This window comes from Nyctereutes procyonoides, unplaced genomic scaffold (assembly GCF_905146905.1).
Source record: "Nyctereutes procyonoides isolate TBG_1078 unplaced genomic scaffold, NYPRO_anot_genome, whole genome shotgun sequence".
NCBI classification, from domain to species: Eukaryota; Metazoa; Chordata; class Mammalia; order Carnivora; family Canidae; genus Nyctereutes; species Nyctereutes procyonoides.
The window spans coordinates 17,267,744-17,283,344 of record NW_026575125.1 but is presented as its reverse complement, the minus strand read 5'-3'; the positions used below and the strand labels follow the sequence as shown (position 1 = coordinate 17,283,344).

The 15,601-nt window shown below is 35.6% G+C and overlaps 1 protein-coding gene across 1 annotated transcript in view; it reads right to left on the bottom strand.

Annotated features, from left to right (window-relative positions):
- Positions 1-15,601, bottom strand: part of CNKSR2 (connector enhancer of kinase suppressor of Ras 2) — a 274,536-nt gene that overhangs the window by 221,434 nt on the left and 37,501 nt on the right. Inside the window, exon 2 of the mRNA XM_055339141.1 lies at positions 1,705-1,868. Coding sequence (XP_055195116.1) covers positions 1,705-1,868 — 164 coding nt within the window. The remainder of the gene's footprint in view (positions 1-1,704; positions 1,869-15,601) is intronic.

Sequence of the window (15,601 nt, the reverse complement as noted above, 5' to 3'; positions counted from 1 at the left end):
ACCATGTTCAAACCCACCAGGCATGCTCTTTATTCTGTGTGCCTGTGCATGTGTTGTTTTATCTACATGGAGTGCCATTTCCTCTTGTTTTCCAAACACATGCTCATCCTTCTCTAGGCTCCTTAAATATCATCTCTTTTGCAATATGAACCCACCTGCCATAGTTAAAGCTAGTTGTTTTCCCTTCTGTGCCCCCATATACTTAGCTCATACTTTTATTTTACTAATTATACTACGATATTGTGATTATTTGTATGTCACTCCTCCCCCATAGGCTTTTCAAGAGGGCAGGAACTACATCTTACATCTGACACACAAGTGCTGAGTGTATTAATTGATTCTTGAATTATGTATAATTATCTACTCATTTCTTATTACGTATCACCATTTTAATAGTTAACTACTTATTGAATGCCTACTGTGTGCCAGGCACTGAATCAGGCACTACACAAATACCATCTCATTTGGTTTTTCACAACACCTCCAAGAGGCAATTGTTATTATCTCCATTTTATATTAAAAACCCAAGGTGGGGGGTGCCTGAGTAGCTCAGTGGTTGAGCATCTGCCTTTGGCTCAGGTCATGATCCCAGGGTCCTAGGATCGAGTCCCGCATTGTGCTCACTGCAGGAAGACTACTTCTCCCTTTTCCTATGTCTCTGCCTCTCTCTCTGTGTCTCTCATAAATAATAAATAAAATATTAAAAATAAAAAAAACCAAGGTGGGGCTACTGGGCAGCTCAGTCAGTTCAGTGTCCAACTCTTGATCTCTTGATTTCAGCTCAGGTCATGATCTCAGAGTTGTATTGAGCCCTGCGTCAGGCTCTGTGCTCAGTGGGGCATTTGTTTTTTTCCCTTTCCTTCTGCTCCTTGCCGCTCCCACCTCTCTCTCTCTCTCTCTCTCTCTCTCTCTCTCTCTCTCATAAATAAAAGATTTAAAAAACAAAAATAAATAAACAAACCAAGATTATGATGAAATTACTTGCCCACAAGTGTCAGTAATGGACTGAGCCAAATTTAAATCACAGATTATTATATTATTATACTGATGTATTTTTTTCTCGTAGTTCTAGTCTCTTTACAAATATCTGTAAGAATTTAAAACCAATCAGGTGTCATCTTACCTAACACGGAAAAAAATATCCATGTTCCTTTCAGAATATTTAATTTATTATCAGAATCTTGTAGGATTATTTTGACACTTGATTTCTCTCGTATGTTGACAAAAGTAACCATATAATGTACAATACTCAATTTTTACTGGATGTATACACTTAGAACATTCAAATAATTTGATTATTTTAAGAGTGATTTTTCTAAAATAGGATTTCTTAATATTTAAGAAACTAAATCAAAACTTTTAGAAGGGAATGGACTTTATAACTGATTATATACAATTGTATATTCCAAATGATGCTGTGAAACCTCCCTTAGCTCTAACATAAAGTTTATGAAGTAACTAAATGTAATATCACTGGTTGAGTTATAAGCCTCTTTAATTTTTAATTTGGCAGTATATTTTATACCAAATTTAACAAAGGAGGAAAATACCATTTCCAGTCAGTTGAGAATTAGGGAAGTTTTTCCTACTTGCATGTAAATTATTTTTAAATAGAGAAGAAAAAATAAGGAAATAAACTAAAAAAGGAAAAGATTTTAGAAGGATATAATGCAAGTTTCCCTTCGCACCAGTTAATGTCCTTACCAGTGCACATAGAAGATCGACTGCTTCCAAGATGAGCTCCTGATGGCCAATGCGGCTGACCCCCAGATCCTCTAGCTCCTGGTGTGTAATGCGCAGCAGCTGGTCCCCACTGATCTTCTCCCTCTCGAAGTTCTTAATGTACTGCTGTAGACAGTCGTCAAGACCTGCAGAAGAAAATTATGGAAGACCAGAATGAAAAACCAATTGAGCCAAACACACAGAAAAAATAAAACAAAATAAGCTTAACTCCTATCAAGTCACAAGCTAAGTCCACTCCAACTCTGGACTAGTTCAATCATCCACTTTTTTTCAGCCCACAAATGGATGGCAGGAAGAAAAAAACCCCACTCCATGATATTCCTAGTTGCTAGGTTCCTCTTTGAATTTTCCTCAGCAATTATTGGAAATCTTTACCTCACTTCTCAATTAGTTCTCTTTGTTGCCTATTTCATTAAGTGTGCTAACAAGCAGGTTCTCCCCACTTCTAACCTTACCTATACCTCACTCCTCCTTTCTTTTCTAACTCCACTGCAGAGGGAGAGTTATCTTTCCTTCCTATACAAGACTTATTTGATCTTCCTGTGCTCTCTGGAACTCCATCTTCTGCCACCTTAACACTACTTCAACAATTAAAAAAATTAAACACTCTCTTATTTTAGCCATTTCCTAGCCATCAACTCCTATATTAGAACCTCTGCCATCTTAAAAAACAAAATAAACACAACAAAAAAACTTTCCTTGATTTCTTTAATCCTGTATTCCCCACTTGTTTGTGATTCCCTTCAGACACAAGCCCCTTACCTTTTTACCTCACCTGCAATGTACTCCCTAATCCATTAACATTTAGATTTCACTCAAATACAAATGTGAAATCCAGACTGGATATACATTTTTCAAGATTACTCAGGGCACTTCATAATTGAAAAGACAGGCTATAGATTGGGTCAGCTTCAACTGCCTATGAAATAACCTGATACAAAAGATGAACAAATGGTGAACAGGATTAACAAGATTACTTCTCTCCAGATTTTAAGTAAGGAGTACCAAGAAAATGAGGTAATTACCAAAAACTAAAAGGTCTTAATCTTAAATCAGGTCACAAATATCTCTCATCTAGACTAACGCAGTTTTATGAGTTTCCTGCTGCAAGTCACTATCCCTTTCAATTCATCTCTCCCGACATAAAAATTCTGATGCCATTCTTTATCTCAAGACTTTTCAGTTTCCTCATATTTATGACAAAATAAAATCTGAATTCCTTTATACAGTGTTCAAGGTCCTTCCCAATCTTGACTTTGCCTTCCTATACAGACTCATTCCAGACACACTCTACACTTCCCAATCTCCCACTCTACAGTACAAACCTTCATTACAACAATAGCCACATTGTATTATAGTTTGTTCTCATCTCCATATGCCCAATACTTTGGAAATTCCGTGAAGGTAGGAACTGTGTCTTCTTCTTCTTTTTTTTTTAAGATTTTATTTATTCATGAGAGACAGAGAGAGAGAGAGAGAGGGAGAGAGAGAGAGAGAGAGAGAGAGAGAGAGAGAGAGGCAGAGACACAGGCAGAGGGAGAAGCAGGCTCCATGCAGGGAGCCCGACGTGGGACTCGATCCCGGGTCTCCAGGATCGCGCCCTGGGCCAAAGGCAGGCGCCAAACTGCTGCGCCACCCAGGGATCCCCGGAACTGTGTCTTCTGAATGAAAATCCAGGGCTTAGCATAGTGACTAACATAGAGTAGGAATCGATAAGTGTAAAATGAACAAATCAACATGTAATTTTATTATGTATCACCTGGTCAGAGAAAATCAGGAACGTTTTAAGTAAGAGCTAAATCTAAAAATGAGAGTGCAGAGAAAGAACATTTGGTACATGGCATTTTGAGACACTCATGTCTTAATACATTGCAGAATAATAGGAGACAACATTTTGAGTAAAGCAATGATAAAGGATCTCCTAGAGCACCAATGCCATCAGCATCCTTATTACGGTTACAGACCAAGTGACATAATATGTGGCAGGGGAGAAATAAGGGAGAGATCTCATTAATTGGTGCCTAATTTAACTATCAAGGTATATTACCCCATAGTATAGGAAGTATCTTGGCTCCTATATTTAAAATATAAAATATTTGGCAAATATACAGCTGGGATATTATAATAAAATTATAAGACTATCACTTTGAGTCAATATGCATATCTATGAACTCTAAGGTGCTTTTATATACATGTTTTCTTACCTGAATTATAAATAATAAATGACCTTATAATATTTTAGAGTTTTTGTTTTGACTGAAAGGTCAAAATCAACATCTCAAATCTGTGTATGGAGAAAATATGGTCTAAAAAGCTAAAAAGCCATCTACAAAAATCACAAAAATGAATATGTTATAATATTGGGCTAAAGGCCCAAACTTCATCATTCTAAGGTCTACACAGCATACATGTAACAGCTAAAACCGCCTTACTCACTCAAACTATTTTATTTAAAGTAGAGCTGTCCCATTTTCAAGAATGAGAAGTTCTTCGGTGATTATGACTAGTCTTCAAAACTGTAACATTTATTCAATACATGAGAACAAATAATATACCAGATTTTATATTATTTTTTAAAAGGATTTTGTTTATTCATGAGAACCACAGAGAAGGACATAGAGATATAGGCAGAGGGAGAAGCAGGTTCCCTGCAGGGAGCCTGATGGGGGCCTGGTCCCAGGACTCCAGTATCACAACCTGAGCAAAGGCAGATGCTTAACCACTGAACCACCCATTGCCCCATACCAGATTTTAAAAGTGTCATTATCTACCTCTTTTTTAAGCTCTAATGTGACATGAATTATTTCTTTACTTTCCACCAAATTGTATCCTTTCTTGTTGACCTATGTTCTAAATATTATAAGTAAATTTTATAACTTTCACTTACAAATTGCTATTATTCTTAAGAAAACATACAGAAAATAAATTTTGATCAATACTCTAAACCACACAAACATACCATGAAGAAGATTGTGCACTTTTGTTAAATGAGATATTAAACAAACTATATGCATCATTTTGTCTAAAACCATGCCTTAAAACAATTAAAAAGAAGGTTTGAAATCATTACTATGACATGCGTCTTTGATTTTTTCAGCGAATTATACTGCTTTCCATCATCTGCAGGGAAGAGGAATGAACATAATCATGGATCTAGACAGATGTTCCAAAAATAATTATTCATTTACAAAATGATGACATTTGAAAGACGTCCTAAGGATATACAAATTTCTAGTAAATCAACAATATTACAAAAGATGGAGTAAATAAATTAATCCACCATATGTGGACGTAGATACAAAAGGTGCAAATTATTATATTTAATGTTTAAAATTTTTTTAAAAATTTTTTATTTGAGAGAGAGCGTGTGTGAGTGGGGAGGGGCAAAGGAGGAAGGAGACAGAATCTGAATCAGATTCTGCACTGAATGTGGCACCTGAGGCAGGACTGGGTCCCAGGACTAGGAGAGCACGACCTGAGATGAAACCAAGAGTTGGACACTTAACTGACTGAGCCACCTAGGCGCTCTAATGTTCAAAATCTTAAAAATCCACTTAGAAAATGGTATTATGAAGATGACTCTATCCCTGCTCCAGGAAATTTTACTTTTTACACCATTTTATACATAATACACGTGCTCTTATATATACAGAACACTCTAATATTTACAGCAAAAAATAAAAATGTAAATTCATTTTTAAGAGTTCCAATTGCCACTATTTACTGTGAAGAACAAAGATCAACAATTGAAGATTTGTGAGGACCTTGGTCCCTTCTGCAAAATAAGGTCAAGAAATTAAAACAAGCACATATTAATCCAGTATCCTTCTGCTGGACTCAAATACATGAATGATAATTTGAGGCAGAAAGTCTTAATTTTAATGTAGTTTTCAGTCCCTTTTTTTTTATTTCACTGACACTGCTTTTTTACAAGATCACCAAAGACCAAAATCACACCAGACTCAATTGCCTCATTTACAATCTCATTCTCCTAAGCAAGTTATTTCTCTATTTCTACCACCATTTTTCTAGTCTCAGAATCATCTTAGATGATTCCCCAATTTAATCTCTTATCTTGTCAGTTAGTAAGAAACATTATTTCTTCATTTAAAATAGCTCTTGCTCTGTCCTTTCATTTCTGATCTCATTGTCACCAGCTTCCTCGTGCTGAAGTCTGCCCCACAGCCCATCTGCTCCCCCTGGCAGCAGTCTGTCCAGTCTATCACTGTCAGATCTTTCAAAACACTCTTTGATCAAGCCAGTGCCCAATTCAAAAATGTCAAAGAGTCTTCCTGCCAAAAGGTTTAAATTCAAAAATCTTTTTTATTATTTTTTAAGGCTTTTTAGGGGAAGGGGTCTTGAATGTTATGATCAGTTAGCATTTGTGTATCAACTGCAACAATTACTATAGACAATAAAATCATTTTCTACATTATGAACAGACAGAAAGCTCATATGACCATACTTTTCTTCTATGCACTTCTATATAGAAGTTATATACTTCTTCTATATACTTCTATATAGAAGTTATATACTTCTATAGTATATAACAATAAATGATCTAGCAAAAGATAATTCCTATTTTAGATTTTATGATACTTCCTAAACCATCTGAAAAGGATGAAATTATATTCAATAGCATTTTGGCACTAAATGACTTTATTGTATTTTAATTATTGGAAAACTGGCTAACCTATATCGTTATACAAGCTACTTAACAGATACCCAGAATATTTTCTAAATCAAATTCCTGAACTACTCTAGAAAAATGATATTTTGCTCTAGAACTTATGTAGTTAAAATTTGTTTAACAATTCTGATATAGTTCTCAGATGATATAGCCTTATAATTCTTTTTTTTAAGATTTTATTTATTTATTCATGAGACACACACACACACACACACACAGAGGCAGAGACACAGGTAGAAGGAGAAGCAGGCCTCCATGCAGGGAGCCCGACATGGGACTTGATCCGGGGTCTCCAGGATCACACCCTGGGCTGAAGGCGGTGCTAAACCACTGAGCCACCCAGGCTGCCCTAGCCTTATAATTCTTGTTGTAATTCAGAGATGAGCTGCCCATCACTCTTACTTAGTAAGTAAAAGTGTATTTACTCTTGTAAATACTCCAGTGTATTTACAAACATTTGGAAAATACTATTAAACTCCAAATTTCACTGAAAAATTTTCCTTCTGACGTTTTCTCATGGTGTTTGATATAAAAGATCCAGACCAGGGAACAGTGTTTCCAGCATTCTATTCAGCAACTATTTATCAAACACCTACTAAGTTTGGGGCAGTGTACACTAATGCATTTAACTACCTTTGAAAAGACTCCTTTGCTCTGCTGATGGCAGAGCTGAAAGGCTATGAATACAATTCTCCCCCAAGAAGCTGTTATAGGATACAGGGTATGTAGACTGATGCATTAGAAAACCAGCCACTGCCTGTGGTCTCTGGAGGACTTCTGAGAAGCCCAAGCCTCACTATGCTGATTGTTGTCATATCTACTCTTCTCAGACCTACTTTGTTTCTCTAATAATTTAATGTTGTTTTTAAGAGACTAAAAAAAAAATCTTTACTGGGTAACAATATACGATTTTCAGTTTCTCTAAAGAATTCAACTTCCTTACAATCTGTTTCTGGTTCTTCATTTTAAACCAGAGTAGATTTTAAATGCCAGGCAACTTCAAAATGAATTTCAAAGAAATGTCTGGTTTAAAACTCCCCTCCCTACAAAATGACCAAGAGAAAGCAAAAGTAAAGAAGAAAACTTTATCAGCATTGAAACCAGGAGACAGTGGCAACCACCTAACAGACTCAAGATTGAATGTTAAAAAATAAAAAGGTACTAGAAGAAATCTGGTTCTGTATCAAATGAGAGCCAGAAACTGTAAAGAAAAAGACAAATATATTTGACTACATAAAAATTGAGTTTTTGTTATGACGTATCAAATCAGAATACTCACAAAAAAGTACTTAAAACGTATCCAGTGATACACTACACCAAAGTCAACTAAAGAGGACAAAGTAACCCATGGACACACTATCAAGTTGCTTAAAAGTGCTCAGTTTTTAAATACTGATATATGGTAATCTGAGATAGCAACCTTAAAATATGCACATCACACAAAACAATGTTTGAATGGTTTTATAATTTTTAATTTCTAAAGTTTTGAATTCATAATGTGGTAAAGCAGCTGGACAAGCAGTTTTTCTCAAAGTGAATTTTAGAATAGGTTACAAGTTAACCTATTTTAGGATAGGTTACAAGAGCATTTAAAATGCTCTTTATATAAACATGAAATAAACTCTATGTATTATTAGTTATTCTGCACTTACATATTTTCATTTTTAAAAACAATCTAAAATGATTTTAATGATGTGTTCAGTAAACAAAGACTGACTAGTTTTATCACAAAGCTTAAGCTATTATATACTCAAGAATTCATATAAAATATTTTTCGAAGATAGCACTTTCTCCCTCAAATTAACAGTCCACTTCAGATAGTTTTCAGTAACACTGAAACTATCTCTTTGCCAAATCTTCACAGTCTTTGCTAAGAATATTTTATTAATAGAAAAATAATAAAGAATCACAGGTAGACCAAGCATAAGAAATTAGTTGCAAACCTACAGATTAGTGATGTCTTTCAGTTTAGGACTTAATAGATAATCATTTTTTATTTGTTGGTTTGTTTAAGGAAGCTTAAGGCCATCTAGCCTTGTATCTTTCATTCAAGCATTCAAGAGCCTCCAAGTTCTGGCCCCAACTATTTTTTTCTGACATTATCTCTTACACATTCATATATCCTATGCTGCAGCCAAACTGAACAACTCAACTTTTCCTTAATGTGATTATTCCTATTACCCAGAAGAATATTTACATATTCTACATATTTAGTTGTTGAAATCCTGTCAGGTCTTGATCATGAAATCAGATGGATCTCTCTTCTCTTTAAATCTACAGATATTACACTTATGGTACTTATTACTCATGCTGTTTTGTTGTAATCTTTGTATTAGTGTCTTATTCCCCCCAACAGATTAGAGAACCCTGAAGGGTAGCATCACTGATTCCTTCATACATCACTGAGCACAGAGAGCATCTGATACATAGTCAGTCCTTTATTTAATCAATATTTATAGAGGTGATTACTATGTGCTAGGCACTGGGAATCACATGCTGAGCAAAGACTGACATGGCCACTGACTTTCTGGAGTTTACATAATACTGAAGATGACCATTAATCATTAATCATTTAATTGACAAAACAGATGTATAAATTCTGGCCATAATAACTGGGATGAAGGAAGAAAATACACTGTGCTGTGAGAAACAAAAAAGGAGACTTAACCCTATGCTGGAGTAACAAGTCAGGAATGGAAGGTTTACTTGAGGAATCAATGGCTACATTATAATTCATAAGCTTAAAAATTGCTACCTAGGCAAAGAGGAGGAATGGGCAATGCAGGCAAAAGAAACACATATGCAAAGACCCTGTGCTACAAAAAGGAATACCGCACATTGGAAAAACTGAAATTAGTTTGGCTGAAATACAGAGATAATAGAATGGAGCAGGATAGGGTTAGAGAAACAGCCCAGGGGTGAAATGATGCAGTGTGACCCTAAGAGCAAAGGAAGTGACTGAAGGATTTGAAAGATGCAGCATTAAAATTATTCCATGTTTTGTGAACATTACTTCAGCTGTAGTATAGCAAATGAATTGGAAGCTGCCAAGAGAGGCAGGTTGGGTTACATGCGAAATAATGTAATTATTAGATGCTAGTAGTTTGTCCAAGGATCATGGCAGGAAAGGAAGATAAGACTGGAAAGAAGATAAACCATGCAGGAGTTAATACTGGATTAGATATGATGGAGGGGTGGCCATAGGAAGGAAGATGATGCCTATATTTCTGGATTACAGAAATGGATTAACAGTAGCATTATTCATAGACAATGGAAACACCAAAGACGTAGTTAAGGGTAGCTGGCTCTCTCCTGGACATACTGAGATTATAGTTTCTTTGAGACAGGCAGGTAAGCAATGTTGAGTAGTCAGTCAAAAGTCTGTTCTGGGGAAATATATTTGAAAGTCACTGGCATCTAGGTAGAAAATTGAAGCAATGAGTGTTACTGAGACTAAACAAGGAAAATGAGTAGAGTGAAAAGAGGATTTAGAACTGAACTTTAAGAAAACCCCAAATAGAAAGGCTTGCTACAGGCAAACATACAAAGAAAACTAAGGAAGTTTGGACATCCACATGCAGAAGAATGAAACTGGACCACTCTCTTGCACCATACACAAAGATAAACTCAAAATGGATGAAAGATCTAAATGTGAGACAAGATTCCATCAAAATCCTAGAGGAGAACTCAGGCAACACCCTTTTTGAACTTGGCCACAGTAACCGGAGAAGGACAGTGTATGTTCTCATTCATTTGGGGAATATGAATAATAGTGAAAGGGAATATAAGGGAAGGGAGAAGAAATGTGTGAGAAATATCAGAAAGGGAGACAGAACATAAAGACTTCTAACTCTGGGAAATGAACTAGGGGTGGTGGAGGTGGAGGAGGGCGGGGGGTGGGGGCGAATGGGTGACGGGCACTGAGGGGGACACTTGACGGGATGAGCACTGGGTGTTATTCTGTATGTTGGTAAATTGAACACCAATAAAAAATTAATTTATAAAAAAAAAAGAAAACTAAGGAAGTGTAGCCAGAAAGGAATGAAAAAAAAAAATGAAAGGGTGGTGTCATCGAAGCATATGGAAGAAAATGTTTCAAGACTGGCAGTAAAGGACTGTGGTAAACAAAACAAAACAATACAAAAACAAAAAACAAAAGAACTCTCCAACCTATGGATCAGATTACTAGCATTCAAAGCCCACTCTGAATTTGACAATAAGGAGATTATCAGTGACTTTCACCAGAGAATACTATAATGATTGAAATAGAAGTCAGACAGGACATAGAGTTTATGGGTGAGAAAGTGGAGGGCTTATGTGTGGAATATTCTTTCAGGAGATTATGCAGTATTGGTGAGGATGGAGAGTAGATAGGGAGGTGTCATGCCAGTCAAAGGGACTATTGTGATACCAATTTTAGAAATGAAGGAACAAAACCCTTGTGAATTAAGTAGCTTCCTAAGTTTAAATAGTGAATAACTGACTGGCAGATCAAGGATTAAAACCTAGTCCCAGAGGATTCTGAATTTCAAACTATTTTTACTATATCAGACTATTTCAAGACTAAAAAAAAAATGTATCTTAACAATAAAGTGACTAATAAAATCATACTCTTCCAGACCTATATGAAAGAAATTATTTAAAGCTACCAAGGACTGGGGGCGCCTGGGTGGCTCAGTCAGTTAAGTGTCCAATTCTTGATTTTGGCTCCGGTCATGATCTCAGGGTCATGAGATCAAGCCCTGTGTCAGGCTCTCACTGGGCATGATACCTGCTTGAGATTCTCTCTCTCCTTCGCCCTCTGCCTCTCCCCCACTCTAAAAAACAATTATAAAGGACTAATTGAATTCCATGCTAATATACTCTGATGAATTGAACACAGAGCACAAAACCTGGCTGAAATCTAACCTGAGGCTGCATTCAAATGAATGAAATGAGTAACACTGCATACAGTTTTCAGATGTCACTGAAATCAATGCAATACATGCTCCCTTGAGGACTCCTCTTCCTATGTTTCTCAGTGTCATCCTTTAGTCACCCTCCTCCTACAAGCAAGCAGTTGCTCTATAACAAATAGTATATGATTTCTTTCCATGAGAATTCTAATCAAACCAAATAAAATCGAGAAAAGAAGGGTCATTTTCTTCTGGGCCTGTTCTCATTTACTCTGTCCTAATTTCTTCTAGAAAATACTAAGCTGGCAATAATCTTCCATTATTTCCAAATGGAAGAACTGATGATGATTAACAGTAATACCTTCCATTTATTTTTTGTGCTCACCATGTGCCAAGCACTATTTCAAGCACTTCACAAATATTTTCTCATTCAATCCTTAGAACAATCTTATAAATTACATATTGTTATCTTGATTTTACAGATAAAAAATTGAGATTTTAGAGACCATACGCAGAATCCCACAGCTTAATAAATAGTAAGGCAAGGTCAACTCCCAAGTCTGACTCCAAATCCCTGCCCTTAAAGCCTGAACTAAATTAGAGAAAGTTGAGGAAGGGTTGTTTTCAGTCCTTAAAAGGATTGTTCCTAAACTGATCCCCTGTACCATACCAAAAGATGTTATGCCAATATTTTTTCACTTTCTATTTAAAACTTTAAATATATTGTTTTGAAAAACATGTATTTAAATTATACTTTGTATCAAAATGGATTCCTGTATGCTGTTTACACACCCACCCATGCACAATTCAGAAAGGTAACACAAATTAAAAGTAGATGAGAAAAATATAGTTAAAGGAAAATACCATTAGTCATGAAATTGGAGCCAGAAATAATGGTAATACAAGAAATTCATACCAATGAAGAACACTACACTTGCTAAAGTGTGGGAAGAGCTAGAACACTGGCTGAGAATTATCTAGAAGATGATAAAGAGGAAAATAGCATTAGGTACATAGTTAAAAATATTCATTAGATAAAAGCAAGCCAGCTTTTCAGAGAAATTCATCCATTCCTGATACTAAAACCAGAAAAAAAGACATCTTAAGGGAAGAAATCCTTGTGTGATATAATGAACACTGCCTTCAATAAACAGCTTCAATAAATACAAGTTCCCATTGGAGTGCTTCATACAGCAATGCTGAAATGTATTTTTTCCAAAAATTATATTGTATTCCAAATAACAACTTGTTATCATAAAAATATTTGTATTTACTGGCTTTAAAGAGGTTACAATTTATCAACGGGGGTTATAATACTATGGAGAAAATAGCTAGCAGGGTTTCTCTTTTATAATGGTAAGAAATAAACAGGTGAGTTGCATTTGAATCATCTTTGGAAAACTGATAGTTTTAGTCAAAAGGTGCCTAAGATGTTTTGGAGATGCATACTGTATGTTTATTCAACATAATGACAATATAAAATGAGAGAGTTCTGGGGTACCTGGCTGGCTCGGTTGGTAGAGCATGTGACTCTTGATCTTGGGGTCATGAGTTCAAGCCCCACACTGAACATGGAGCCTACTTAAAAAATAAAATAAAATGAAAGACACACATTGCCATACTTCATATCTTGAAAAGCATGTTTACAGATTTTGACTTTAAAAAGTATGTCACAGGAAACAAAACAAAAAAATAGATAAAATAACTTTATCAAAATTAAAAACTTTTATTTAGTAGAGGACACTATAAACAGAGAAAAGGGCAACCCACAGAATGGGAGAAGATATCTGCAAATAATAAATCTGATGGGGGACTAATATTGATAATATATAAAGAATTCCTATAATTTCATTTCAACAGCAATGAAAATAAACAACTCAAATAAAAATGGCAAAAAAATCTTACACAGATATTTCTCCAAAGAAGATATACAGATGACCAATAAGCCCATGAAAAGATGCTCAACATCACTAATCATTAAGGAAATGCAAGTCAAAATCACAATGAGATATCACCTCACATCCATTAGATGGCTACTATACTAACAACAAACTCCCCTCCTCCCCCCCAAAAAAAATCTAAAAAATAATAAACCTAGAAAATGATAAGCATTGGCAAAGATGTGAATAGACTGGAATTCTTATATAGTGTTTGTGGGATGTAAAATGGTGCAGATGCTATGAAAAACAGTATGGTAGTTACTCTAAACAAAAATGTAAAAACAGAACTACTATATGATCCAGCAATTCCACTTCTGGATATATACCCCCAAAAAATTGAAAAACAAGGTCTTGAAAAGATATCTGTACACCCACATTCACAGCAGCAATATTCACAACAGCCAAAAGGAAGCATCCCAAGTGTCCACAGACAAATGGACAAACAATACATAGTATGTATGTGTGTGTATATAGATATAATGCAATATTATTCAGTCTTAAAAAGTTAGACAATTCTGACACATGCTGTAAGACAGACGAATCAAGAAGTCATTATGCTAAGTGAAATAAACAGGTCACAAAAAGGGCAAATACTGAATGATTCCACCTACATGAGGTACCTGGAATTCATAAAGACATAAAGTAGAAGGGTGGTTTCCAAGGGGAATAAGGAATTAGTTTTTAATGGGTACAGAGTTCCAGTTTTGCAAGATGAAAAGAGTTCCGTGGATAGATGGTGGTGACAGTAACACAATAATGCAAATGCATTTAAACATCATTGAACTACACACTTAAAAATTAGTGATAATAAATTCAATTTTATATGTACCTTACAATTGAAATTTTAATGGTAAAAATTATAAATTATACATATTTTGCCACAATGAGAAAAATAATGTTAACTAACAGATTCATCTTTTTTTCCAGATTAATCTTAAATAGCCTAAACTTTCCACTTTCAAACTGTACTTAGGCATTTGGGGAGGTATTATGGGTATAAGAACACCACAGGTGTAAATCACTATATCATATATGACTACACATACTATGTCCAGGTGTAATCCAATTGCTTTAACAGAAACACAACTTTCCTTTTAATTGCCTATGAATAAACCATCAAAGCCAATGATTTACTAGATTCAGTAAATCCTACATAGAACTCATCAATATGATATCTTACCCAAGCTAATTCTTCATGAAAAATAATTTGTCTAAGGGCACCTGGCTGGCTCAGTTTGTAGAGCATTCAACCCTTGATCTTGGGGTTGAGTTGAAGCCCCACATTGGGCATAGAGCCTACTTAAAAAATTTTTTGCCTAATCACAATTGGACTTGTTAATACAGCTGCCATTTTTTTTTACTATTTTCATTTAATGTCTAAACAACACTGCTGAATGTTAAGACATGCCAAAAAATTTCCAGCTATGTGTGAATTTTAAATTTTATTTAAAAAATCATGCATTAAAAAAAATCATGCATTAGACAAACCAAGAGAGAAAAAAAGAATTTTGTACCCAATGCCATCCAGATAAAATTAGAAAGTATAGTAGCACAAAGATTTTATCAATCCTGTTTGAATGTTGGGACAGAGTCCCTTCCTGCAGGGAGGACATGCTCATGTGAAGAAGGGGGTTGTCTCTTGTAGGGGGTGGGAGGAGATGAAGTTAGTGGTGGGGACACCCTGGAGTTGTGCCATTAAAGAGAGGAAAACTTCCTAATCCAACTTTTCTTCTGGAGACACATCTCATCTTGGTTTATCTTAGCCCCTATCTTCCCTTAGTATGAATGATTTCTTCAGATTTAAATCAGCTTCCTAAATCAGTAACTACCCATTCCTTATACTTCCACCACAACACAGATCTCAATGTGACTTGCATCTTAGCAGCTAGCTTGCTGAGCTATGGAATCTCTCCCTTTTTCCTGTACCCCCGATCAGGATCTCTACTCCAGCGCTTTTCTAATTCCTGATATCAACTTCCATTTATTCATTCAGCAAATATTTATCAAATGCCTAGTAACGAAGTAGGCAGTATTTTAGGGAGTATGAATAAGTGAGTACAAATGGACATGGTCTCTTCCTTCATTGAGCTTACTGGGAGAGAAGTACAAGGAGTAAAGAACTGTACAAGTCACCACGGCAAGGAAATGGAAGGGAAGGAAAGATGCCTGTGCACGGTGCTTCCAAAGCCTATCATGGGGGGATTTGACCAAACCTACCCTTGAGGGAGTGTGGCAAGAACTGACATATGGATAAGTGGGCGTCAATAAGGCAAAGAGGGAGAGAAGGGCATTAGATTCTGAAAACAGCAAAAACGCAGGGGTAGGAGATAGAA